The sequence below is a fragment of the Cyrtonyx montezumae genome, unplaced genomic scaffold, assembly GCF_038088225.1.
Source record: "Cyrtonyx montezumae isolate F1298 unplaced genomic scaffold, pur_monq_1.0 scaffold_1, whole genome shotgun sequence".
Taxonomy (NCBI): Eukaryota; Metazoa; Chordata; class Aves; order Galliformes; family Odontophoridae; genus Cyrtonyx; species Cyrtonyx montezumae.
In genome coordinates, this window is record NW_027071825.1 from 15,626,129 (window position 1) to 15,653,279 (window position 27,151).

Sequence of the window (27,151 nt, forward strand, 5' to 3'; positions counted from 1 at the left end):
CTTAAATTTTGAGACCAATTCATTTATTCAGCCATTCCAGCTCAGGAATGAGGAGTCCACTAGCAGTGGCAGATGGGAGAATCTTCACCGGTCATTCAGTAAATTTCGGGATTTTGTATTACTTTGCTCTTGTGCTTCCATGTGCTTTTCAGTGAAGATGAGACTTGCGAATTTATGGTACTGCTGAGTTTTGATACAGCAGATATTTACAGTGTAAATCAGATCAGTTATCTGGGAGGTTGCTCTCTGTCAACTGCTGAGTTCATTAGATCATCAGTGGGTTTTCCATAATTATTCTGACAGTCTGTTTCAGAGTGCTTTCACCAAGTGACTTTCTTGCAAAGGCTTTCTTTTGTTCTTCTAATGAAGTTGTATATCTGCATGACATTGTGGATGTATAAATGGGGTAACAAGCATGCTAGGGCGATATGCTTCTGGAAAGGAATAGGTCCATGGAATGCTTGACCTGGAGGTGATTCTGTTCTGCACACTTGTGCTAGAAGGCAACTAAAATTTTGCAACAAAATGATGAGACAGTGAATCCAACTGAGTGCAGCAGTTCCCATGCATTGATCATTTGTGCATCCAACAGAGCAAGGATTCTCCTCTGTTAATATGCCAAGTTCTCTACACTTATTGTTCATATATTCAATGATACGGGTTTTGCTGTATGGATATTCTTTGTATAAATATAAATAATATAAAATAGAAGTGCATTTCAGATTGTTTTGTATGTTGGGGAAGAGGAAATTTGTTTTTGTGTTTTTTAGTGTTTTATTGCGATGTCAACTACAGGAATACAGAATGAAGTCTTCTGTCCCACAGCCTGCAGCAGATGTTCGGGTAAGAATTTACGCTTTTCCCATCTAAAGCTAAAGAAAAGAACTGTAAGAGTTACTATGCCTTATTTATGTGAGATTAAGATTTATAAGAAGCATATTGCATTGAGTAAAGAGTACATTTAGTTTTAAGGTTGAAAGTTCATGTGATTGATCTTTATAATAAGTTAGATGTGTTTCATTGTGAGAAAAGAAGAAGGACTTAAAGCAAAGGCAATGAACTCTATTTTCATTTGGTTCAGAGGCAGAAGTCTCACTATGCAAGGTCTCCATTTGATTTATCCCATCCCATCCTTGGCTGGCAGCTAGAGTAATTAATGCTTTTGGAGCCACAGTGATGTGTAGTATACCTTAGAAGATTTCCGTACCCATTTCATAGGAATTATTCCAATATCCAGTTTTGCTTTTAATTCAGTACTGTTACTAGTCAATTACTGAAACTTCTAGGCATCTTCAAAGTGTTACATGGGTATTAATTAGGTTTGGGCAGTGTCTTGCTGCCCAGTGAAATAACGTCAGTATTTGGACAGTCCATTCTGTGCTTTGAAGTTAATGCTTTCACATGGCACAAAACTAAAAGGTGCTGCACTGTGCAGAGGTACAAGATGTTATCATCATGTCTGACTCAAGTGACTCATTTTGAGAGAGTAAGTAATTGGAAAAACAAACAGGCTTGTTCTGAAAGTCATTGTCTGAGATGAAAATATTTATTTGCAGTAGCACGGTACTTAAGATTGTTGGTTATGGGCCAGGACTGTTTGATTAATGTTGTTCAGGTTTCATTCTGTCACCTAGAGAGTGAAAGCCCACAGCTCAATTAGAAATCAAATTCAGTGTTGTTTTGTGTATAAATTTAAGTTTTCTGGGGTAGCAGTGTAATTTCTGCAAGAAAACTGAATTTATGAGGATGGTGGCGGTAACATAAGAAATCTGACAGTATTCACCATCCTGTCCTGCTGTGAAGGAGACCATTTTCAAAATTATTCCAAAGTTTGTGTGATGGAGGAATATGAGCAGGGGAAGGTGATTTTTCTGCTATAATGCAGATGGCAAACTGGTGCGCGATTTCATGCGTGAATGATTATTTTTCATGTAAGTAAAATTCAGACCTTTTAAATAAAGACACGGAAGTAGTTGATTATTGCTTTAGAATGTGTTTACACATTTAAGAACATACACACATTTTCTGTATTTTCTGATCCTTTTGTATTCTATGTTTACAGTAATTGTCTGAGGCTGCTGGGTGAGTTTGTATACAGCTGAACTCATTATTCTTAAATTATGAATAACTATTTTCTTGCGGTCAATATGTTGGAATGTTGTAGAACTGGAAATGGTGAGAAACATTTTTAGTTTTACTTTTTTTTGCAGTTTTTGAATGCTTATTACATGTTTTTCAAGTATTTAGTTCTAATTATGTTAGATTAAGCAAAACTAAAGCTTTACAAACAGAAAATTAGTTTAGGTAGTCCTGATTTTTCTTCCCTGGAATTGTTACAGCCTTTCCCATTCATCACTGTTGTGTCCTACATATTGTGTTGTCTTTTGGCTTTCTCTCTGAGGATCTGAAATCCAAGGTGCATACCCCGAAGTAGTTCATGTAGCCCTTTTCACAAAGATTTTTCTCCTGTTGAGTGCTGTGCCAGCTAGGGGCAGATTTCTTCCCGAGTGTCTCCTGCACGGTGTGGGCCTTCTTACATTGGATCCAAAATCTGCAGCTGCTGCTTGTGAGTTCTCCAGGGCTGCAAAGGATTACTTTCCATTGCTGGAAGTTCCATACGCAGTCACAGTGGGTCATGCCCAGTGGCATTTTTCACTTTCTTTTAATTACTGTTTTCATCATGAAGTGTTTCATAGTATCTTTAAAATCAAGGGAGCAGTTTTGGACTAAATATGTAAAAGTACATAATCTGTGTGGGAACACAAGGCTAAATTGTAACTGCTGTTGGTGAATGCATCTTCTCCAAAATATTAAAAAATTCCGTTAGCTGCTTTGAGTGTTGATATTCTGAGACAAAAATCACCATTCAGACTTTTCTTTCAGGAAGATGGTGAAGATTTATTACATGGATTTTGGTGATGAAGTGATGAACTTCTGGACCCAAATGGGTGCAGAACAGCATGAGCACAAATAGAAATGATCCATCTCCACACATGACAAAATATATCAAGAACATACACAGGTAGAAACTCTTACTCTAAATTAGCCTCCCTTTATAGATGAAAAGGTTCTAGGACATGAATCAAACAGTCATGAGGGTCATTATGGTAGCAGTTCTCTCTAGACAAAGACGACTTTTCACTGTTTTACTGTTTTCTTTGATTATTTTTTCTTTAATCATGTGAGAAAGGTATCAAGAACTGGACATTGTCCTAAAATGAAATCTCCTGTACTGACTTGTGTTATGCAAGCATGTTTGATAAGCTTCTCCTTTAAGAACTCAGGATAAAACTTCTGCATGCTGAAATATTTTCCTATGCATCTGTGTTTAGATATATTTCTGTAACTTCCAATTCCAATTTCCAAACTTAAAAATTTCAACCAAGATAGTCTAGTTAGTCCTCAAATTTGGTCAGATTTTTTTATTTGATAACTTTTCTGTGAACTGGCTGTTGAAGACTTTGAGTAGCTCTTTGAGCTTTATATATAGGTATGTGTGTATATAAATATATATATACACATACCTATATATATATATATATATAGGTATGTATATATATGCAACAAAGTAAAATGAGTAGAGAATTCTGTTTGATTGGATGCTTGAATGATTTTAGACACTAGAAAATAAAAAAGACACATTTTGAAAATATGACTTAAACCCTTTTATATATTTAGTTATTATTAGAGCTAAACGTCACTTATTTCCAGTACTTCTGAGTATTCAGAGCAGACTGTGCAAAAATGATACTGCAAGTCAGTGGCTAAGGTAGCAAACCCCCTGCAATTTTGATGGTTTTGAATTTAAGATGAAAAATACAGGATCCCTTGGGTTTGTTGAAAATGTGGCTTACAATTTACAATGGTATGACTGGGAGGGTACTGTGTGGCCTCTTCCTTGCCAGCTCTCCAGGTGGGAAACTCATTTGTGAGCCTCTTCAACAGGCAGCTCATTTGCCAGGCTAATTAGCAAGAGCTGTGCTGGCCTCAGGCTCTGCTCTGGAGGTTGTCGTGTGGGTTTCAAGGCCATGTATATGATCTAATTAGCAAACTATAAAGCCAGATTTATGTGGATGTGTTGAAGCCAGACAGAACCTGTAGTTAAGTTTTGTTCTTAGTTCTTCACTTAATACTTGATTATTTGTTTATTTTTTTAATATTGACTCTATAATTACTGTCTCCCAGTTTTCCTATGGGAGAAAACCAGAGATGTGTAAGATGAAGGAAAAACAGCTACTTTCTAGGGCTCAGTTTGCTACCTTTTAATCTGATCTCCATCTCAAATCTGAAGAGCAGATGTTGGTCTTGAAATTTAGCTAAATAAAACTCCAAAAATGTAATGGGTAGGAAGAAAAATAAATCTTGTGACAAATGGCTTATTTCTCATTTTGTCTATTTGGAATTGCTTAAATTTATGCAGACAGGCTCTGATCACAATCTCACCTCTGGAGAAAGGATGATACAGAGTTGTAGTGATTTTTTTTTCTTAATGAATGTGAGAGAGAGACTTAGGGAGGTAATTGGTGCATAGAATAGAAATGTCATTAAGCAAATCATTGGCAGGGTTGGTTTATTTACATTTCTGTTCTTACAAATGACTAATAGTGGAAAGGAGAGGATGCTCTTGGATATGCAGAGTACTCTGAGTTTCCTTCCATACTGTGATCCTTTGCCAGTTTTTTCATGCAAATGCATTATGCAACATGGACGTCCACTTTCTACTGAGAAAAGGAGGTACCACCACAGGCTTAAAATAACAAAGGAAGGACCCTCTGACAGCGAGCTGCTGACCACTGAGAAGGAGGTCCTGCGGAGGAGAGGCCTGCAGTAGTGCACAAGGTAGGGCAGTCGAGGGCTCACTGTCCCCTCTGAATTTCAAATTAATGCAGCTGATACTGAATCAGCGAACGGGATCTGGTGGGGTCAAGCAGAAACTGGTCGGTATTGTTCCCCTGCTCGTTCTGTTGACTGCCGGCAGGTGGCTGTCAGGTTCAGGGACTGGTTTCAGCTGGGAGCCTGATACTGCTGCCAGCTGTGAGCTGTTACTGCTGGTGCAAGGTGTTGCACTGGCACAGCTGTAACTTAAAATTCCTGTAAGGAGACGAACCAGTGACCCACAATGCTGATAATGATCAAGTCTTATGACAGCTTTTGCACAACTGTAAATACATTTTTCTGAACATAAATTCAGTCCGATAATAGTTAAATTTTATTTTAACAAGACTAAAAATGTGGTGCTATCTGTAGCTGCTCGTTCCTCCACTACTCATATTTCTGCAGCTTTGATTAATACCATGATACGCTCTTCATTGATAATCCGTTATGCTCTGGTTGAAAGCAGCTGGCTGATCAGTGCAGGTGGAAGATGCTATGCATGCCTTGGCCCATTATCTTGGCACTAATAATCCTTATGCAGATAATGCAGTAGTGAAATAGCTTGTCTATCAGAACTGACCATTCCTATTCACCTGACTCCTCCTATTCGATACAGCTTAATATTCTTTTTAATGTAGGAAAATGTGCATGGAGTTGGTGGGAGAATGGAGAAGACTTGTGTTAGGCAGAGATCTCGAGGCAGCAAAGCCGTGGTGGCTGTGGTTGGTAGATAGACAGTATTCAGAGAGATAATTCAAGCACTAAAAAGTTCAGAATAATATTTTGAGATTATGACTTACAGACGTTCCCTGATATTTCTATAATAGTTGTCCATCCTTCAGCTTGGGCTGCAATTGTATGTTATCAGAAGAAACTGCCAAATTATCATGAGCCTCTGTTTACTGAAAAAATCAGGATGTTTGTGGTTAGAGCACTTCCAGTTTATGCTGATTGACCCCACTTTCCCTTTGCTACATGTGGCATGGAAAGATGTGCTCTTAGCTTAGGGCAGGCAAAAAGAGCAAACACACGATTTCATAAAAACAGGTGGAAGTTCCTATTTTTCTCCTGCTTACAGCTGGTGTAAGTTGTATTCTTTTAGTTGTGTTATCTGATCACTGGTGGTGCCTTTGGTTTACTGGCTGGGGAGAAAAAATACATTTCTGCTGTTAAAAAGCAAAAGAGTATTTCAGTATGGACTGGAAATGATGTAGGAGGGGGGATGCATGCAGTTCTTCCCACAAAAATTCAGATGTAGGGAAGTATTTAAAGTACGGTCACTAAGCAATGGCTGAGGCTGTGCTACTAAGTGCAGTTGTACTTCTGCCTTGGAGCAAAGGTGGTGTGGTCTACTTCAGCTGGTTTTCTGCTTCGGGATTTTTTTAAAAGGGTGAGCCTGGTAAGTTTAAATATCTTTGCCTAAAGATGGAAATAGGAACCCAATGGCAGTAAGCCCGTGCCAGATGCATAACTATGGATGCGTTGGAAGCTGCTGGGTGCTGTTGACCATGTGGAGGCAGCAATGCCACGTGAGGTGTCAGGGCTCCCTTGCCTCAGATACTTCCCTAGCTGTGAAATGATGTCCATTTGCTCACTACAGAGGTGTAACTGATGCTAATATTTTTAGAAACTTAGAGTGCTGATGATGGAGGAAATGCATGTATTAAATAAAGGGATGAAGCCTAATTCTCCTGTTTTCAGAACAAAAAGAGATAATGAGCTTCTGCAACATTTCTTTGTGGAGTAAAAATCCAATTTTGGTATGACAGAGATTGCTGGCTGGCAGAGAAAAGGATTAGTGGCACCTCACACTGAGAAGGAGGTATTTGGAAGTAATCTGTTGGCCATGCTGCTTTCTGTGACCATGGGAAGTTGAACTGCTGCTCTGTTAGGGCTCATGCCTGTGGGGAGTGCCAGACAGAGCTTTGCCACTCCAAGTTAATCATGCCAGTTGTGGCTCTGCCAAGATAACATCCTATGGTAACTTGTAAACCCAACTAGCTTCTGCTGAGAGGTGAACAGAGTTAATGAAATATATACCAGTTGTAATAAATAGAATGATGTAGACAAAAATTGGTCAGTTTTCTGTTCAAGCTTATGTAATTACTCAATGATGGGGAAAACTAGCTAAATGCAGCAGGGTGAGGATTTCTCTGGGCTGGGCTGCACCTTGGAGGGGAGGGGGCTGGCTTCTAGCTGAAGTGAAGGTGAATGCACACCTGTGTGTGCATGCCTCAGATGCACACATGTAGCTCTTGATCTGGAGGAACTGCAGCTTGAAAGCAAGCAAAAAAAATCAGGGACCAGCTGTGAAGTGTTTTTCAGTGCAAATATACAGCCTCTGAAATATGCTTTCAACAAATAGGCTTTGCATTTGAATTTCTGGGATCTTGTAGTAAGAAAAACCCTGCATGAGGCCATTAAGAAAGTCTTTATCCTGTGCAGCACAGGGCTGACACTGATTTTTGTTAATTTATTTTTTAATGTACTAAAACAGGGTTCCAATGAGATGGAGAAATGTGTTGCCTCCCCAGGAGTGATGGAGGCACCACTGGCCTCTGGAAACTGGTGTTTCCCTGCAGGACTGCACGTGCCCAGCTCTCCCCGTTCTGTGGCCCTACAGCTCTGTGTGGCCTGCTCCGGTAATGCCTGTCCCATTTTCTTTCGTGCTCCCATCCAGGTGTGAGCTGGGAGCAAAACACAGCACTGGCCTACGTGTGCAGTGTTTAAAAGTGATTTGTTCTTCCTGAGTGCTGTGCAGCAGCGTATGCGTATTGATCACTTGTGCGCTGCGTGCAGCAGTGCTGCCTTGCCGGAGCGCGCGGTGCTCTCAGACGGACGCAACTTGCAAGCGGATTGGGTTAACTGCTGCGTGTGGCTGCGGCGTGCCCGGGTGTGGTGTGACGTGGGCACCGCCTCAGAACACCTTGTAGGAGGAGAAACTGATGCCCCGCGAGAGCAGCTGTGGTGGCTCTCAGTCTTTGCCTTCTACTGACAGCCTTCCAACAGCCATCTTGGGGGGAAGAAATTATTTGAGGAGGATTTATCACCCCCTCCTTTCCAAGTGTAACCACGCGAATCACCGACGTGCTCGGTGCACGGGAAACGCGGGGCTGACCCCACGGGTTCATCGCCCGCCGCTTTCGCAGCGGCCTAGACGGGCGCAGGTGTGCGGCACCGCCCCGCGCCGTGACTCAGCGCCGCGCGCACAAAGCCCGGGGCTCGCGCTGCCCGCGAGGCGCCCCCGCTCGCGCCGCTCTCCTCGCGCTGCCGGGCGGCCCCTTCACGGCGGCCGGAGACGCCTCGGGCCCCGAACCCCCGCCCCGCCGCCGAGGGGCGCTCCGGGAACCGCGGGGCGTCGCTGCCGAGCGGATCCCGGGAGGAGCCGGGCCGCCCCGGGGAGCGGCGCCGCGCCCCCGTCCCGCGCCGCCTCGGCCGGGCCCGCCCCTCTCCCAGTCTCCTCCGCGGCTCTCCTCCCTGAGCCGGGCGGGGCCGCAGCTCGCCGCGACGCCGTCCGCGCTCCGCCGCTTCTCGCCTCTCCCCGCTGATCCGGGGCGCCGCCGCCGCCGCCCGGCGGGACTCTCTTCGCCTGCCGCCGCCTGACCCCGATCGCGGCCGTCGCCCGCGGAGCCGCCATGAGCTGGGGCACGGAGCTGTGGGTGAGTCCCGGCTCGCCTCATTGTGTCTGGAATCCGCGCCTCCCCTTGTCTGCTGCTGCGGCTTCCCCGGGGGCACGGAGCGGCCGCGAGGCGCTTTGTTCGGCGCCGGGAGCGGGCGGGGCGGGACCGCGGCGGGCGGGGCGGCCGGGGGTTTGGGGGGGGGGTCACCGGGAGGGGGTAGCGAAGACCTTTGTGGGGAGTGGGGGGCTGCGGGGATGGGGGCGCGGGGCAGCGCTTCGCCCCGCTCTACTGCGCGCGCCGCCCGCGCGGCCATGGCGCTCGGGTTGGGGCCGGGGGCACGCGCTGCTTGGCGCTCCGGCGGCAGTATCAGGTGGGGCCGCGCCCCCCCCTCTCCCCCCGCCTCCCACGCCGCGCTGGGGGAGGCGGCAGCGTCGTGCCCGGAAAGCGCCGAGCGGCTTCGGCGAGGAAATCGCTGCGGGCAGCCCCCTTTAATTGGAAGCAGCTCGTGCGGAGCTTTGTCTCCGAGCGTGGCCCGGAACGTCGGTTAACGCCGTATCGTGTTGGCTTTTATTTATTTATTTTTCTTCTCTTTCTCCCTTGTATTACGATTTGCTCGCGGCACGGGCACGCTGTGCCGGCGCTGCACTGGCTCCCAGCTCGGCGGCGGGCGGCGGGCGGCGGGCGGGCGGGCCGGCCTGGCCGGGGAGCCGCGGGGCGGCGGCCGAGGGCGCAGAGAGAGCTGGCGGGGAAAGAAGGGTGCCGGCGGTGTGGGTGTGGACGGGGCTTTAAGGGCTGTCCGTTTTCCGTGGCTTTGCTCTCGAAGACCGCGAAGCACATACACACGCACCCGGGGGTGGTTTTAGGGTACCCGAACTATTGCGGCTTGAGCTCCGTTCTCGATCTCGGTCGCACCTAGCATCGATTGCTGTGCCCGGCTCCTCTGGCGTGGGGGAGCAGAGCTGTGCGTGCTCCTGTGCGCGCTTTGCACCGAGCTTGGGCTCGTGGGTGAGGTGGGAGAGCGGGTAAAACGCTGCTGAAAGGTGGACGGCTGTGCTGTAATAAAACTGAAATGTAAAGCTCGTGTCGTTAACTGTAGGGAGTGAGAAGGCTTCTCATGGGCAGCACAGGTGTGTCTGTTGGTGCCTGTGCGTGCCTCAGGCAAGGGGTCGCAGCTTGGTGCTACGAGGACAGTGTGGGACTTGCCCATGTGTTGCTGATCCACTCCTTCTGGCAGCCTCTTGAATCTGTTCAGCTGTGAGTGGTAGAATACAAAACATTAGCAATCTTGTATCTAGTTTTGCAAGAAAACGTCTAAAAAACGCCTGCAAAAAGGTGTGTTTTGATTGTTTTAATAGCAGGCATTTATTTTGGTGTCAGGAAACTACTACAATTGTATCCAGGTCATTTATTTATTTATTTTCCCAGAGTCACTAATTTGAATGTGTTGGTTTGAAGAAATACTGCCAGCTTTTAACTAACAGCGTTATGCTATCACTTTTATTTCAGTAAAATTTAATACACATTTTTCTTGCTATTAGGAGATATCTGCTTCTCTGCCTTAAAGAGCTATCTATATACCAAGTGGTCTGTTTATAACTACCTAACTGGCTGCTGACAGCATAGGTTTTTACATTTAACTGCACAAGGGTTTCTTTTACTTGAATTTGATGGTGCTGTTTGAAAAATTGTATCTTCAGTCTACAAACACGTTATTTCCTTAGCTAGAAAAAAGATCACTGTTTCTTGTACCAATTGAAATAGTATCAAAGATTCTTCTGTCAATTAAGCAAATACTTTTTATTTTTAATCTGTCAAAAAAAAAAGTATTTATTGAAAATTAGCTTCGATTTAGTCTAAAAACACAAGGAAAACCAGTGTTTTTGACCTTTGAAGATAGGGAGGGGTAGTCCAGTGTTAGATGTGCTTGCTGCAACCTTCCCTTTCCCTGTTCCTGCTGCTGCCCCCCAGCTCAGGCTGCTGGCAGTGGGGTGCTGGCCCCTCTGGGCTCTGTAGGTCCTGCTGCTGAGTGCCCTTCTGCACAGGGTCACTGTGGAGCCTGGAGCTCCCCTTTGTAGTGCTCACACCTGTGCTTATGCAGTGGAGTTCTTCAGGTTAGTGCTGGCATCTGCATGGCAGTTTTTCTGAATGTTGCATGCCCGTTTGCAAGCAGGCAGATAGGCAAAAAGCACGTGGGCTTCATTTATACACTGATGATTTTGTATCAGGCTCTTCAGTGTCTCTTCGTGCAGGTTGTTAGTATATGATGCCGATTTGATGTTCTGATTTGTTTTTGATGTCTTTTTTAGTGGAGTCTCTGTGCTACTGAGTAAATAGTGTGCATGGAAATTCAGGGAGAAATTAGATCCAGGAAATTATTTAGGGGATTAGGAAAAGCAATTTATGTCCAGTACTTATGTGGTACTTGTTTAATATGGATCTTTGGTGTTACAGTGCTGCATGTGCTTCTTATATTTGAACTGTCTTCAGTGGTTATGTCAGGGACATGGCAATGGAAAGATGTTCTTTGATTTGCCAGTATTTCCTAGTTTTTAAATTGTGTAGCTGCTATTTCATTCAGTAGGTTATTGGACTTTTTGCCTTCAAACCAGCTGGTTTTGTAAGTACACCACTGCACTCTGACACAGGTGTGTAGTGGCCAACAGTATTGCATCTTGTGTAGGCCGAAGCACTGGGGACATGTGTTTTCATCATGTCTTGGCTAAACAGTGTCTTCTGTTTTGCGTTACTGCTTCCAGATGTGAATGCATTCCATTTGTAATGCCAGGTAAAGTCATGTGAACCAGTAATAATAAAATGAATGACAATTTGCTTAAACCATTCTGTTGTTAGAATTCTGTCACTTTGTTTTACGTTTTTTTCTGTGCTGTGTGGAATATGTTCCCCCTTTAAACCTTTTTTGCCACAGCAAATTTCAGTGAGTTTTGAAAGTATTTCACAGAGAGTTTAATTCTTTTTCATTCATTTGTCTTTGTGGTCACTCTGCATTGTGTGCTTTATGATATGTTCACACTAAATCCAAGACACTTCAGGGAGCTGTGTGGTGTGACAGTGTTAGTGGTAGGAGACAGTATTGAGAACGAGAAGGTCTTGGCTCTTGGTGTCTGTAATCCAGTTGCAATTGTATTTTCCAAGGCTGTGCTCTTAAGGTTTCCTGTGAGTACTACGTAACTTTTTCATAGGTGATAATTGAAAAGCAATAATCATCTGGTGGAAGTGAGTTTGTAATAGCAAAGCGTCACACCTGTACTTTGTTGGTAGCAAAACATTGCTGCTGTTCATATCCATGCACTTCTGTGTTTTTGCTTTTTAAATAAGCTTTTTTCTTTCCTCCCTCTGATGTATTATGATTGTGAGCCCCTCGTGGACACGCATAGGGTGCAGATGTTGAAGTCCTGGACAGACTGGTGTGGTGCCCCAGACTGATTTCTGTCAAAGAACGCTGCATATCAAAGGCAGGAATAGATAAATGGAATTAAAATTGCTTTTAGTGGCTTGAAGCCTTTCAAAATAAGAATGGTGGGTTCTTAGTCATTAAGGAATTTCTGCAGCACAAGCCTCTTCTGTGTATATGTTTCTGTACATCTGGAGTTGTTCTTGCGATGGGCATGAAGTTTACAAATAATGTTATCACAGCTTTTACAAAACCTCTGTGGTTACTGTCATCATGGGTTTTGGTTCAGTTGAATGTCCAGTGCATTTGTTTAGGCACTGAAGGCTCACTGTGCTCTGAGGCTGGAGAGTGGTTGGTAATGAAATTCTTGGCTTAATGAGTAGAAGTAAGCGAAACTCAGTGTGTGATTGGCACGTTTGTTATTGAAGTAACTTCCCTGGAAATTAATTACAGAGGTTAGTGCTGCCTCTTTAAAAAAATAAATAAATAAAATCAGAAGGGATGTTTTTCAACTTTTGATATGCATTCTGTGTTTGAAACCTCTGTGAACCTTTTAATAGCAGTTGGCAGAAAAAGAGGTTGAATACCATGTCAGAGCACTTCTAGTCTGTAAAACCAGTCTAGCCATCTGTTTCTCACCTCCTGATAAATATTTAAAACAGAAGTTTTGCTGAAGGCTTTTGTGCCCATAAATTTTATAAATTAAGAAAATACTGAAGATGTAACGATGCTTCTTGTTGTGAGCTCCTTGGGGCCAGAGGCACATCATCTTTTATAATTAAGAAACGACTGGCATCATTGAATACTGTTTTAGAAATTTGACCAGGGGAAGATCAAAGTAAATTTGATGATGTGCTCTTTCTAATCATCCCTTAAACATTATCCTTTACATGCATACAACAAAGTTCTATTTACTAAATGATGTCTGTTGATAGATTTTTATTTTTTTCTTATGCTTTCAGCGCCCATTTCAGACATTGTTTGCCTCTTGTTTTTCAATCATCTATTTGCATAGAAGAGGTTTGGTTGTATGGTTGTGTTGGATGTTGCCTTATCTTAGATGTCACCTAGTTAATTTATTAATTAAATGGGAAACATCAACATAATGTAAGAAAGAATTGATAGCAAAAAACAACTGTTATGTAGCATATTACTGTTCTGATAGTTTCTTGTAGGAAAAATGTTTTTTAATCTAATTAAAGTGTTGGGTTTTTTTTAGGAGGAATTTCATGCTGAGAAACCTTTCTGTGTGCTTATATAGTTATTGAATTGTTAGTACTGCTAATTTGTTTTAACAGCTAAAAAGAAAAACCCTTGAGAATAATTCTACATAGCAGGCCATATCCTATGAGGAAATTATATTGTGGTGCTTTTGAATCTCAGCGTCTCACAAACTGTTTTTCCAATGTGGTAACACGGTCTGTGTTTTAGACGATGCTCTGTGTGTAATATGTAGATGTTTATGAGATGAAACTTGTTGTTTTTCTCAGAGTTCTTCTTTAATCCCAAGAGTGCACGCAGTTCTCCCGTTGAATTCGGTGTTCTTGCTCATGTGGTCTGTAAATGTGTGCAAGGAGGCTGAAGTACCAAATGGTACAGTTCTCCAGGTGTGTGAGGGACGTGCGTGTCCTCTGTCAGCAGTGCGCTACTGCGTAACCCCTGTGAGGTGTCAGTGTGTTTCGCAAGGAGGTTGTGCTGCTTATCTCATTCTTGTGAAGACCTCTGTGATTTCTAAGTGGAAAGTTATGTAAGGATTGAGCGACTGGTTATTGAATGTGTAGTTACCTCAGGCCCTGGAATGAAAATAATTGTATCGAGTTTTAGTTAGAAATAATATTTGTCTTTATTTTTCCAGCAATTGTCTGGTTTCTAAACATTTGACCTTTTTACTGGCTTTTCCAGGAAGGGGTGAGTCACTGTCTTGAGACTTTATCAGTTTGGCTTTCATGTTGAACATGATTTAATTTAAGGAAGCATACGTGTTTGCACCCTCGAGTATCTGTTTAGATAGTATTTTTTTCAGTTTTGAAAACTGTTTATCATCTGATACCTATTAAAGTGGCATGCAGCTTTTATTTATGGCCTCATTTCTACATGCACTGGGAAATACAAATGCTCTTCAACCTAGGGCTTCTTTTTTAAAAACCTATGTAGTATCCTAATCCATAGCACGAATTATGAAAGTTGCCTGTATCATAAATCCAAATGCTGGCAGTTTGATTTCCTCAGCAAGAATGGCAGGAGGTTATTTGAGATTACAGGATTTTTTTTATCTCAGCCAAGCAGAAGATCTCTTTGAAGACTGTACACAACAGTGCCTGCAACAAGATTGCTTGGAACCGTGAACCCATCAGAACTTGAGGTGGGGAAAAAGCACGAATAGAGACAAGTCTGTTTTCAGTGTGTTCAGGTTTTTCCCTTCTTGGTGAGGAGTGACCAAGTAGGTATGAGTTGGGCTGTGAACAGTTTGCAAATAGATACTCAGAAGCAGAAGGTTTATATTAATGTTTCTGTACAGTTGTCACTGGTGCTATAGACATAGCAAAATGAAATGTAGCACCATGGGAAAAAGTGTACAAGTTTGTGTATTTAAACTAGTTCATATACTGCATCCATGGAGGTGAGACTCTGTTATTAATACTATGGTTAAGTACTTCAGTCTTTAAACTTGCTGAGCAGTTTTTTAGCATGCTTGATGAAGCCAGTAATTGAGTAATGCAGTAATGGAGGGGGAGTTCTTCAAAACATTCAGATTAAATGTTCATTGTTTGTAGTGCACATGCATACTTTTCCATCAGCTTGATTTCTTTTTGGTAGAAAAAGTATCTCCAAAGTCCAAATGCGATCAGCTTTTTCCTTGTGTTGGTGAACAAATTGTTCAGTGAAAGCTGAAATTCCAATCAGCTTGTTTCATTTTGCCTCTAGTGACTTTACGTACCCCAGTCTCAGAGCTGTCTTGGCAGGATGCTTTATAGGTTCGTCCTCGGAAGCGCTTCAGTGTTTCAGCTGGATGGAAGGAGAAGGAAAAAATAGTATAATAAACCAGAAGGTTTTCATTAAAATGCTGACCCTTTACACGGTCTTTGTTCATAGAATTATCTGCAATAAAATAGTTGGTCTGGGTTGCTTTTTCTTTTCTCACTGCAGACTGTGTTGTAAGAAGAGAGTGGTAGCAGTATAGTATTTCTTGCCGGGTGATGAGAACGGGCTTAATTTCCTGTGTAGTTATTTTTCTGCTTTTATGTTATTAATACTCATAGCACTGAAATTTGAAATACGTGCCTTGATATATTCTTTGGTCAGAACTCATCTTCTGCTTTGTAACTGAAAAGGGTATTAAACTGCTTTAACTGCTTACTGGAATTGTGCTTTGCATGTTTATACAGTGTTGTGTTTCCTCTTTCAGAGGAGAAATGTCATCTTACAGGCTTGAAAAACCTTTGAAAGGCCTTTGAAACTTGAATTTTTCTTGGGCTTTAATGTGGACCTCTTGTGGTTGTCTCAGGCAGGTAAACTTATTTTGTATCTGTTAATTAGGTTGTAAAATTAAAACAAAGTTTGTTCGCATTAAATCACTATTGCAACAGTATCTTTGTTTAATACTTCAAGGTTATTTAACGTGTAAGTGCAAAATAATACAATGTTTTTAAATGTCATAAGCAAAACCGAAAAAAGCAGCAAATTCTAGTAACTTCCTCTTTGTTCTCATTTGCCAGACTGCCTATGTGAAGTAACCATTTAAAACTCTTCAATGCAAAGCATAATTCCCTATTAGCTACCTGGCTAGCTTTTGTCCAAAAAAGGCAGTGTTTTATTTGAAAGAAATGTATTTACAAGATTTGATCAGACGTCACTGGAATGGGTAATGCCTGCTGTACACTGACATGAAAGTTCACCATTTAATCACGGTACTTATTCACGTTATGCTTGCTCTTACAGAATATTTGTTTAGGAGGCAGGTGCTGTGCCTTGACACTGGCTGGTACACATGACATAGTGCAACATGGTTATTTTTACAGTTCCATTCTTTCAGCATTGTGCAATGAAATGGCATCCTCTGATTGGAGTTTGGAGCGTTAACTATGTACTGAAGAGCTTCTGAAATACAACAGCCGTAGCACTGGATGGTCAAGAGGCAGTCTTCATTTTTGCAATATTTAGGGGAACCAGGTGCATGTGAAGGTGACAAGGGAGAGTGTGTCTCTCAGGTGTTTATCCCAGAATTTGATTTCTGGTGTCTTTCTCATATAGTGTGTGCCTGACTCAGGTGGATGTGAAGACCTCTCTCTGTAAACTGTGGCTTTACAAAGTAGCCAAAGGAGTTTAAATGTGGGCGTTATTCTTGCTCATTTATTTTCCCCAGGTGCTCTATTTTTTTGTTGTTGCTAAAAAAATAAAACTGTTACTCTTCTAATAATGTTTTCAAGTAGTTATTTGATGGAGGTGGCATGGAGTTTTTTATTTATTTGTTTGTTTGTAGCTATGAGTAGGAAAATAATTGATATATGTCAACCAAAGACACTATCTTTGCTGTGCTACAGTTTGATTTCTCTGCAGTAGAGGAATACTCAGGTACAGGAAATGTTAGCATCTAATGTCCAAGATTTTTTTTTTCACCTGGATATTTTTGAAAGTAAGTACTGTATGTAAGGAACTGCTCAGAGCAGATATTTTTTTTAAGGGAGGGGATGACTGGAGAGCTAATGAAACCTGAATATAAACTGTAGCGATATTGCAGTAATAATAGATTCTTCCAAGTGGTCTTACAGAAGGGTCCTTTATTTTTCCCTTTGCCCAGCCCCCAAAATATGCTTCTGTGGTGAAATACACAATACATTCTGAGTTAACACTTTGCATGAGAGTTTTCTGGCTCTACCTCTAAGTTGTTGCACTGCATTATTTAAATTGGCAAAAATTGTTGTTATTTTTTGTTAATTATGGGATCTCATTTCAGGCTTTTGAGTTTTGATTACTGGAAACTGATTTAGTAGAACATGGATATAAATTAGTACTTCGAGTTTCTATGTGATGAAAATTGTGCTTTCTGAGTATTCAGGTTTAAAAATTAAAAGTATCTCAATAGCCGTATTTTTTTACTGTCAGGGGAAGTCATCAAACAGGAGACAGTGATATTTGAGACCCATGCAGTATGATCAAGAAGGTGTTTGTTTATTTGGAGGGTGAACTTCCTATTGAGAGGGAAAAGAGAAAAAATAGTTTCTTGAAGATAAATAGTAACTTAGTCAAGAAAATCCAATTTCTTGGGATTTTTCTGCTTCATAAATGATTTGAGAGAACTGTGTACTATATAATTCCATTAAACTTCAAATAGAAGTGTCACCTCGTGCGTCTAGCCAAGGAATTTATCTAGTGTCCTCAGTCTTGATACTCAAGTATTTATTCCTGTAACCAGAGGTGTGATGGTCTGATGTAGTCTTTAGGTTGAGACTAAGGAATTAAGTTGGGTGGTTTTTGTTTTGTTTTGTTTGATTGCTGCTTTGTTTTGTAAAGGTGGTGAGGCTTCTTCTCCTGCTGAAGTACTGCATTAATAGAACCTGAATTACTTCATCTCTCTGGGTTGAGACACTATTAAGTAGTTTATTTCTGACTGTGATCTCTAATAACAAAAGCAACTTCTTTCTAAAATGACTTTTTAAAAACATATTTCCTTTGCTACTGGTACTGCAGAGTTTGATTATCTGTTTTCCAGGACAGTACTGCAGTTCTTCCGGGCACCAGCCTAGTACTTGAGAGATACGGGTTTAATTCCTTGAGTTTCAGTTGTATCTTTTGCATTCCTGAATTGGAAATGTGAGACCTGAGTAGCTGTGCATAACAAGAGGCTTTAGCGAGAGCATGTGTCCTATTGGTGGATTGTGGTTGGAGTCCAGTAAATCATCAACTTGGCTCTGTATGGTAAAACCTCAGTAGGTACAACCAAAAGCAATGACATGCCATTGGTGCTATCTGCTCTTTGTGTTTTTGTGGCTTGTATCACTTTCTGTTACTTTGACTCTTGGGAGTTATCACTAAATTTCACTGAAATTGCAGTAATTGAAGTTAATTTCTTAGAGGTTTAAAATTAATTATTGGCAATCAGATACTGGTGGTACTTATGCTTAGTGATTCGTAGATAAAATATTTTTCTGTATTCTGTCTAGTTTATACTGCAAGGCTGTAATTGTGGACTGCATGAGGAATGCATCCTGACTTTTAATGAAATGCTTTACCATTTTTGAGAAACAATATAATCAGCAAAAGGTTATAATACTGAATGGACAGTATTTATGCTTTTTTTCAGTAATGAATTATAATGGATTATCAATGCTTCAAACACAAGTTTAATTCTTCAATTTTAATTTTGAAAGAAAAATTGTTGCTTGCTCTCTGAACAGACTTAAGATGAGGGTACTGCTTTTACTTTATCTATTGGGAAACTGAAAACAATCAATTTCTAACAGAGACTCTGTATGTAATTATTTCTTACCATCTTGGTCAACTCTTCCTCGTACTTCGTACTTAGCATTCTAGACTTCTGTCATGCAGACATTCATACTAAAGTCAAACCTGAAGCCTGTAGCTTTCTTGAATGTTTTACTTTATTAGGTCACTAGAAAATAGGCTTCATTTTTCTTACTGACTTCTGTTCATCTGTCAGAGGAGGATCATGTTCTTGTATCTCCCTGGTTAATCTAACAGTTGTTTAGATGCCATGTGTAATACATTCAGAACTAGGAGTAGTCATTCTGATAAGAAAACAGTGTAGCTTTTCACTATGCCACTTCTTCCCTCTCTTGCACAATACAGTGCATTCTCCAACTTGATAGTAATGTCAGTAGATACATAGGTGCCTTTTCAGAAGTGAATTTTGTTTCATGTCTGTTGTGGAATGCTTCCTTTTTGGTTTTAAATGTGAAGGAGTGAATCATGCATATTTTTAAACCTTCTGTAAAGTTTTGGCTTGATGCCAGTTGTGATGATGAAATACAAAGGAAAGATGGAGCACTTGGGGCTTTGTTTGTCCTAAAGCAATCAATGCTTTCATATGGTGTCAGCTTTTCTTCTTTAAATAGACAAGTTGTCGAGCCACATACATGCTCTAAAAATACATAGCAGAAATGGCTTCTTACTCTCCAAATCTGTAATTTCAGGCAATATGCATTTTTTTATGTACTACACAAATTTATTTCACTTAGTTACAATTGATTTCAATGATCTCAAATTAGAAGAGCATGCAGTTAAATACGTCTTTTCTTGTGCAGTTGTTTTTGAGCTGTATTTTTATAGAGACCTGATGAGAGCATGTGAAAAATAGAACTTTATGTACTTGTGACATGCAATAAAGTCATAAGTTTCAGGATTTTCTTGAGGTTGCATCCTTGGTATATCAGTATTCTCTGCCATGGAATAAGCTAGTGCTGTAGATTTATACAGTATTCATTCTAAATGTATTCAGCATTTTTTACAGTGAAATTCTGTTTTCCTTCTTCCTGAAAACAATTTATTTTTGTCTTCATTTGTCAAAAGTACTTAACGCTTCAGTTGCTGTATTTTTGCCTTTGTCCAGGCTATCTTCTTATGATATTTTCATGTATAATCTTTTCTCTCTCTAAGTTACCAATTTTATCTCCTGATTAACTTTTGCTTTAGGAGGAAAGTTGAAAACAACTTAGAGTTAGCATGACAAGTTAACAGTGAAGAAGTAACAGTTCTGCAAAGTTACATGCAGCAAGGTCTTATTTTGGGGTACAGCATGCTCCGTAATGTGTGCAGTTTTCTTAAGGTGTTTGTGAGCTGTGGTGTATATTCCATATTCTGTAGTATAAATCACCTGTTGCATCTTTAAGAATATTATCAGAGGCTTTCAGTGTTAATGTTTCAAAGACTTTCAAATCAGCAGTTCCAGATGAGGAACATTTGAGTATCTATTGCTATTTTCTTGTTTTTTAAGTGGAATGGTAGATAGAATCAAGAATGGTAGATACATTCATAAGGTGCTTAATAATTGTGCAGTTCAAGTTTACTTTTTTGACTTTAAATCTGGAGTATGTTGTATTAAAGGACGTTTCCAGTAGTGCCTTAATTAACACTGGCACAGAAGGTAGTAGGTCTCATTGGATTACGTTCATGTGGCTGGAAAGGGTTTACTGTTTCAGCTGCAGGTGGTTTATTTGAGTTGTATTTGGTATGCTGTTACCCTGCATTAATATTTGGAACCCTTCATTATATTCTGAGAAAAGTAACAGTTCAATTTATCGCTAAGTTTGGAATCTTTGACTTGAGGTGTTTGCAGTCATCGTGAGTAACAAACTTTGAATCTAAATGCTTCATAGAGGCTTAGTTAAAAGTAGGGGTAAGATACTCAAATTTTGTATCTCAGCATACTGTTAGAAGATTGAATGAAGCTAGCCATGTGGACAGCTGAGAATCACAGCAGTTTAGCTTGTGTTAAATTATTTTAAAATTATTTTAAACCTTATTGAGTGTATTTTGAAAAGTAATGTTCCAAATATTTTAGATATTTAGTATTTTGATGAGACTCATGGGGATGATAGTTACAAATAAAAAATATTGAAGTGTTGTGCTCCCTTGACAGAATGCTGTGCATCTGTCTTTGAACTCTTTTCTTGGTATTTCCTTACTTCCTTTCCAAGACATTCTCTTTGGAAAAAATGGGTGACCGAAGACTGTCTTTAACTTTGCAGTATATGCTAAAGGTGCCCTGAACTCAGGTACCGACACAGACAAGAAAATGTCTAATTCCATTTTATTCTGTTTTTGTTTGTTTCTGAAAAGATAGGAATGGTTTTTATATGTTGATTTGTAATGAATTACAAAAGAAACCATTTATTAGGGAAAAATAAATTGTGTTCTTTTCCTACTACAAATCCTGATTTATTTTATTTTATTTTATTTTTTAAATTACAAACTGTCAGGCTTTAATAGTGGGTTGAAAATGCTTTTGCTAGGATGTAAAATGTTATGGCTCCCCAGGTAATAAAACATCAATTTTCAGTGTTACTATTGTTTGTTTGAAATCAAGCTCATTTAGTGAGGAATTATCATTTTATAGGGGTCTTTGTTGAGGAGTACTGTAATTCATAGTGATTGTGTTGCTCTGCAATGGAATTATGAGCGATACCTAAAATATATTGTTGAGCACTGTTTTGTTCTATTTCTGATTTGGTAATGTTGAGAAGTTATGAGGAGCGGCTGAGGGAGCTGGGATTGTTTAGTCTGGAGAAGAGGAGGCTCAGAGGAGACCTTATTGCACTCTACCACTTCCTGAAGGGGGGTTGTGGTGAGGAGGGGGTGGGCCTCTTCTCCCTGATAAATAATGACAGGACGAGAGGGAATGGCCACAAGTTGCTCCGGGGAAGATTTCGATTAGACCTGAGGAAGCATTTCTTTTCTGAAAGAGTGGTCAGGCACTGGAATGGCCTGCCTAGGGAGGTGGTTGAGGCACCATCCCTAGCGCTGTTCAAGAAGCGTTTAGATGAGGTGCTAAGGGATTTGATTTAGTAGTTCAGTGGGTAGGGATGGTGATAGGAGGATGGACTAGATGATCTTGTAGGTCCTTTCCATCCTAATGAACCTAGAAGAGAAACTTACTAATTATTTAATAGAGGAGCTTTATTTTTGGATGTCACTAATGGAACAAGCTGCTTTGCATGGAATATAGAGTTAACTGAAGTGCTTAAAAAGTTGCAAGTAGATTGCTTTTTGCACGTGTACGCTTTCAAAACTGTAGTAGATGAGGGATTTAATCGTCTTCTCATCTTATTTGTAAAACTTAACTTGAGAAGTGATGAGAAGGGAAAAATGACCACAGTGCTTGCTTCAGACACAGGTACAAGTACCTGGATTGGATGCTTGCTTATTACTTTTGGCTATATACTGTTCTTTCACTATCAATATCCTTGTATTTCCCTTAGTTTATATAGGAAGGGAATAACAGCAGAAGCCAGGCTTCTGCTGAAATACTTTTTAATTTCTACTTTGGCTGGTTTTTTTCTCTCTCAAAAATAAATTGGCTCTTCAAAAAGGAACAAACACCATCTGGTGTCACTATTGCCAGATGTGACTCCATCATTCTGTGTTTACTTCACAGAATCATAGAATGATTTGGTTTGGAAGGGGCACCAACAGCTCCTCTGGGATGTGCTGATGTCTCAGCATCCTCTGAGTAAAGGATTTCCTCCTAACATCTCCCCTGATCTCTCCTGTTTTAGTGTGAAATCATTTCTCTGAAAGTCTCACTTCTGTCTTGAATGGAATTGCTCCAGGAAACGTTTGTATCTTCAGCAGTCTTTGCACTGGTCATGCTGTAGACTTGCTTACTTTCAGTACAGAGCTCCCACAGCTTTGTGGAATATGTTTATGGAACCCATTCTGTTACTCGTGATGCAATTGTTAAGCTGGGTGACAGAAACAGTATGAAATCAAGGTGTTTTGTGTATGTGCTAGAGTGAGAAATGTAGTTGTGACAGTTTAAAAACATGTTTTTTTTCAGTACCCCAAAGTTTGTGCTCAGCATTTGTGTACGCAACTTCATTTCTAAATATGCTGTCTTAAGAGTTTTTCCCTTTTTCACTAACATGGGTCTTCTAACAGCATGCATATGCTTGCAGTTATGTCACTGATCACATTCTGTGAAATTTAAGATATTTGACAAGTTAAAATGATAGCTTGTTAACCTGGAAGGTTAACCGGGAGATATGCTTGTATTATTTGATCTTGTAGAATACATTTACATGAGAGTTTTCTGTGGATAATCTTAATTATGTATTTTGTATAATACAGTTTGTGATCCTGAAGTCTCTTACAGCGAAGTATGAGAGAATGTTGCAATATGTTTTCTGGGCTTATGTCTTAAAAACTTGGAGTCGGATTGATATGCAACAGAATCATCTTACATTGTAATGTTAGTTATCTGAATTGGGAAACTGAAAAATTCCATGGATTTAAAGATGCCAGACATCTGTTTTTAATTTAAATTCTTTCTTCAGTTACGTTAATGTTATGTGAATTTTGCTTTAAAAGCAATGAGTGCAGTAGATTCTGTCATAAAATAGCATATATATAGGTGGTGAGTTGTGTTTGTTTTGCAGGGTTCTTCTTTATCTGAAACATTATTTAAAAAAAGGTAGGAGGGCTCTAATTTGCTGCCCTGTCATTCTCCTGTTAAGTATGTGCATCTGGTTTTAAAGTCAAGTTTGAGAAACTTCCTTTTGCTTGCAAAGATATTCATGAAGGGAAAAAGGTGTGGCTTCTCTGTTCTTCCTTTTGAAGGCTGGAGCATTCACAAATGACACTGAAAGGGAAATTCACCTTAGGACAGGGTGTTGAAGAGAAAATTCCCCTTCTCTATCAAGCTGACAAACAGCACACAGCGAGTTAGCGGCTTGGCCTCCCAGTTCTGCTTGCTGTTTACCTCACCAGTCCTCTGTGATCTCTGATCTTCTGAAGTATTGAACCATGTCTGCTCCTGTGTAGCGGGAGGTGGGTCTGCCCGGAACTGCGTCTGTAGAGAGTAATTCTCCTAATGTTTGCAGCCTTTCATAAACAGCAGAGGGCTAATAACTCTGTTAAATAAAATTGAAGTAGTGGTCATGTTAAGGGGCATCTTAGTCTGAATGATGTAGAAAAGCAAAGATTTATTGACTTACTGATTTATTTCTGTTTTAGTACGCTTGTAATTTTTGAATATGAGGAGCAGCGAAGGTAAGGTGTGTGCTTTCCTCTTAAATCTGATGTGTGCTCATGAAAGTGCTTTTGAACACCTTGTATTCTAGTGGCATTCACTGTGTTACAGTGTACCTATGATAGGAATGGTGACATTAGTTGAAGCAATTTACACTGCGCTAAATTAGGAGTTGCTGTCTGGATCTCTTGTGCCTGTGTTTAAAAGATTGAAGTTTGCCTGAAGGTACAATATTCTATATGTTTGCTGTCTGAGAACAGTTAAAAGGGATATACCTTGCTTTCTGTGTTGTAACTGCCAAGTCAGTTCTGTTGCTCATATCAGCACTTAGGTTGTGCATAAATATTTTAATGCAACATTCGTTCTAATTGTCAGAGAGATAAGCAGTATGATAAAACATATACCAAGGAATTTGTTTCTATTTATTCCACTGAGGTAAGACTTGAATGTTCATCTTCAAGTACAAAGTGCATTAGATTGACTCTTCTGCATGGAATTTGTGCAGCCTACTTGATACACACTATCTGGTTTTTATGACAGTTAAAATTGTATTTTCGGAGTAGTACTTTTCTGACTAGTTGAACAGCAAGTGAATATAAGGAAGTGATACTTGGATTACAGGGAACCTGATACTATTTCCCTTCTTCTTTCCCCATACCTCAGCTGGCAGAAAATACTTCCTTGTTTTAAATTTGTATTACTTGTTGTCACTATATTCTTGTCTTCTAGTGAATTCAGAACTATGAGATGGAGTTATATGCAAGCTAGTAGTTACTTCACCTGTTTCAAAATTTTAGTTCAGTAAAACTTTCACTAAATAGCATAGACTGAATTTCATGGTAATACAGTGGAACGAACTTAAATACAGCTTGTGCTGTATTGTGTGTGCATGTAAGGGATGGAGTTTACTTGATAAGTAATAAAAACTTGTCCTGTAAAGCAGTGTTAGGCAGGTGGATTGCAACACTGTGAGCAGCAAAGCCAGTGAAACTTTTCTGAAGAATTTATGATGTAGGGCACCTGGGTGTTTTGTAATAATAATCTCATTACAAAACATATAGCTTGACCTTATTGTTTCTTCTGTACTTCTCCCCTTGTACATTTAATTCCAGGCTAATTACCTCTTCCTCTCAGAAAACCCTTTCTGTTTGTAACATCTGTGCTACTCCCTTCTTTTCTCAAGTATGCCATCCTAAATTCACTTCTTTCTGTGTGGGGAAAAAAAACAGTAGGTCTTCTGCTGGATAGATGCCAGGTCAGACTAGTCAGAGCAGGAACTTAGGTTAACTCTTGAGTGACAATGCTGACAGCTGGTAAGATCTCTTTGCTGCTTTTACAGGACTTTAGAAAACTGATCCTTTTGATTGCAAGATTAGTTTGTTGGGGTCACACATACAGGAACTGGAAAGTGTGAGAGACTACCTGCTATTTGGCCTTCTAGGGATGTGTTTTTAATAACATTGTTGAAGTATGCATAACTTTTAGAGGTATTTGTTTTTAATTTTAAGTTTTTGATACTTTTATCAGTGGTGCTTAGGAGTATGCTAAAATGCTCATGTTGTACACTGAGGTTAGAACCACCTAGCAACCTTCTATTACTGGGGAACAAAATATTTGAAAAGTCAGAATCTTGCAGCATAGTTTTCTAAGCCAGATAGTTGCATATTTTTTTCAGATGGTCTACTGGATAACATTAATCATGTGGTAGTACACTGGTTTTGTACAGAACTGCCTCACCTGAGGCCTTGTGTGGCCCACAGTGCTTTATACTCTGTTTTATTCCAGTCTTGCTGTAAAGGTGGGATTTTCTCCAGGTCTTCTATACAATGAGCAACAGCATCTCTAAGCATTGTGTGAACAGTAATGTTTTTATTGTGACTCATCATATCACATTTAGTTAATTTTATTTGAACTTAGAAGCCTCCCTGGTTCCTGTTACAAGTGACGTAACTGGGACTAAAATCTAATTCTGCTTCTCTCTACTAGTATCATTCAACCACTCAGAAGGCGCCTGCTTTCAGGTGGGCCCACTCATAAGTTCAGGAAGAATTACGTTTTTCTTCTCATATGTTTAGATGTTGATCTAGTAAATGCATCATTCACTTGGTATGAAGACACCTGTGCATTAAATGAAGAACTTGAGACATCTTTCACAGGCTGGACAAGTGGCAGTGTTTATTGAGGAACCCTCTCTGGCTGCTTGTTCCTTTGTTCTGTTTTATTAACTTTGCTGTTCAGTGTGTCAGCTGGGGACTGGGACAATCAGTTTGCTGTGGCAGCAGAAAACTACTGCTGTTAACATCTAAGCATTAGTCCAACAGATGTAGTCAGGGGTGATCTGGAGTGCGTAGCTATAACCTGTAATGCCAAACAGTGTCATCAAGGTGGAGTGCCATAAGGTGGCTGAGCCAATTCAACAGCTCTTTGGTTCTGAAAGAGGTGGTTTGACCCTTTGCACATGTAGTTTGGCAGTTCCTTGGATCCTAGCTTACTCTACCTTGAAATTGGTGTCAGTATTTGTACTTTCAAACGTAAACAGTCTCTTGTAGTACCATAATACAGTAGGTGTGTTACTGTCTGTATTTACCTATTTGTCTTTCAGCATTCTCCAAGTGCAGAACATTTCTTCCAGTTCTGACTGCTTATTCCAAAAGTAGTCACAAATATTTCTTCCCCCTTGCTGTCTGTGATATATGCCTGTCCCTTCCTAGAAGGTGGCAGACAGGAGTCCATCATGCATGTGAAGTTGCTAGCTGACAAACAAGGCATGCGCTCCTGGCAGATCTGACAGGAGCGAATTCCCAATGCAGTTGTTTTATTGCTGGTCTAAGGAGATCTTTGCAGAGCGAAGCACGGATTTAGACTGCCTTGTGAGACCGAATGTGTACAAGTCTATGGGGCCAGGTGACACGCATCACAGGGTTCTGAAGGAATGGGCTGATGTGGCTGCCAAGCTGCTCTCCGTCATATTTGAAAAGACATGGCTGTCAAGTGAAGTCTCCAGTGACTGGGGAAAAAAACATAACAGTGTTCAGTCTTTAAATTTGCTTACAGATACATTTCTTCCACTCTCTTAACTTCAACGCATAAATATATTCAGAGGGGACTGAAGTATAATTTGCAGGTTAGTGTGTTTGGAAGCTACTGTACAGAACTTGTAAAGAGCAGAAAAGAAAGACACTTCATATTTTGTTCTTTGTATAGAACAGCTCTTTGTTAGTTTTAAATCTAAAAACTAACAGGAAGTTTAAAAAAAATAAACTTCTGTTTAGCTAGAAATAGTTCTAGTCTGCCTGATAAAAGGAAGGTTTTTTTTACAGATTGCAGTTGCAAGAAAAAGATGAGAAGACCAAATAGATAATTATAAAAGGGAGTGGGCAGGAAGAGAAGAGGTAATTAGTTCAGCCAGTAAAATAGAGGAGTTGTTACACTGAGAGAAAAGGAAGCAGGAATGCATAGAGACAAAAGGGAAAGGAAAAAAAAAAGCAATGAAAAGGTTTCAAAAATCAGAGGATCTGAAATGTATTGTCCAAAGTCAAT

At 40.4% G+C, this 27,151-nt stretch overlaps 1 protein-coding gene across 3 annotated transcripts in view; it reads left to right on the plus strand.

Annotated features, from left to right (window-relative positions):
* The first annotated feature begins 8,365 nt into the window (after positions 1-8,365).
* Positions 8,366-27,151, plus strand: part of FNBP1L (formin binding protein 1 like) — a 50,224-nt gene continuing 31,438 nt past the window's right edge. Inside the window, exon 1 of one of the 3 annotated variants that reach the window (XM_065741829.1) lies at positions 8,366-8,534. In XM_065741829.1, the coding sequence (XP_065597901.1) occupies positions 8,511-8,534 (24 nt within the window). In that variant the 5' untranslated portion in view covers positions 8,366-8,510. The remainder of the gene's footprint in view (positions 8,535-27,151) is intronic. The other 2 variants (XM_065741812.1, XM_065741821.1) reach the window with 2 other exon arrangements.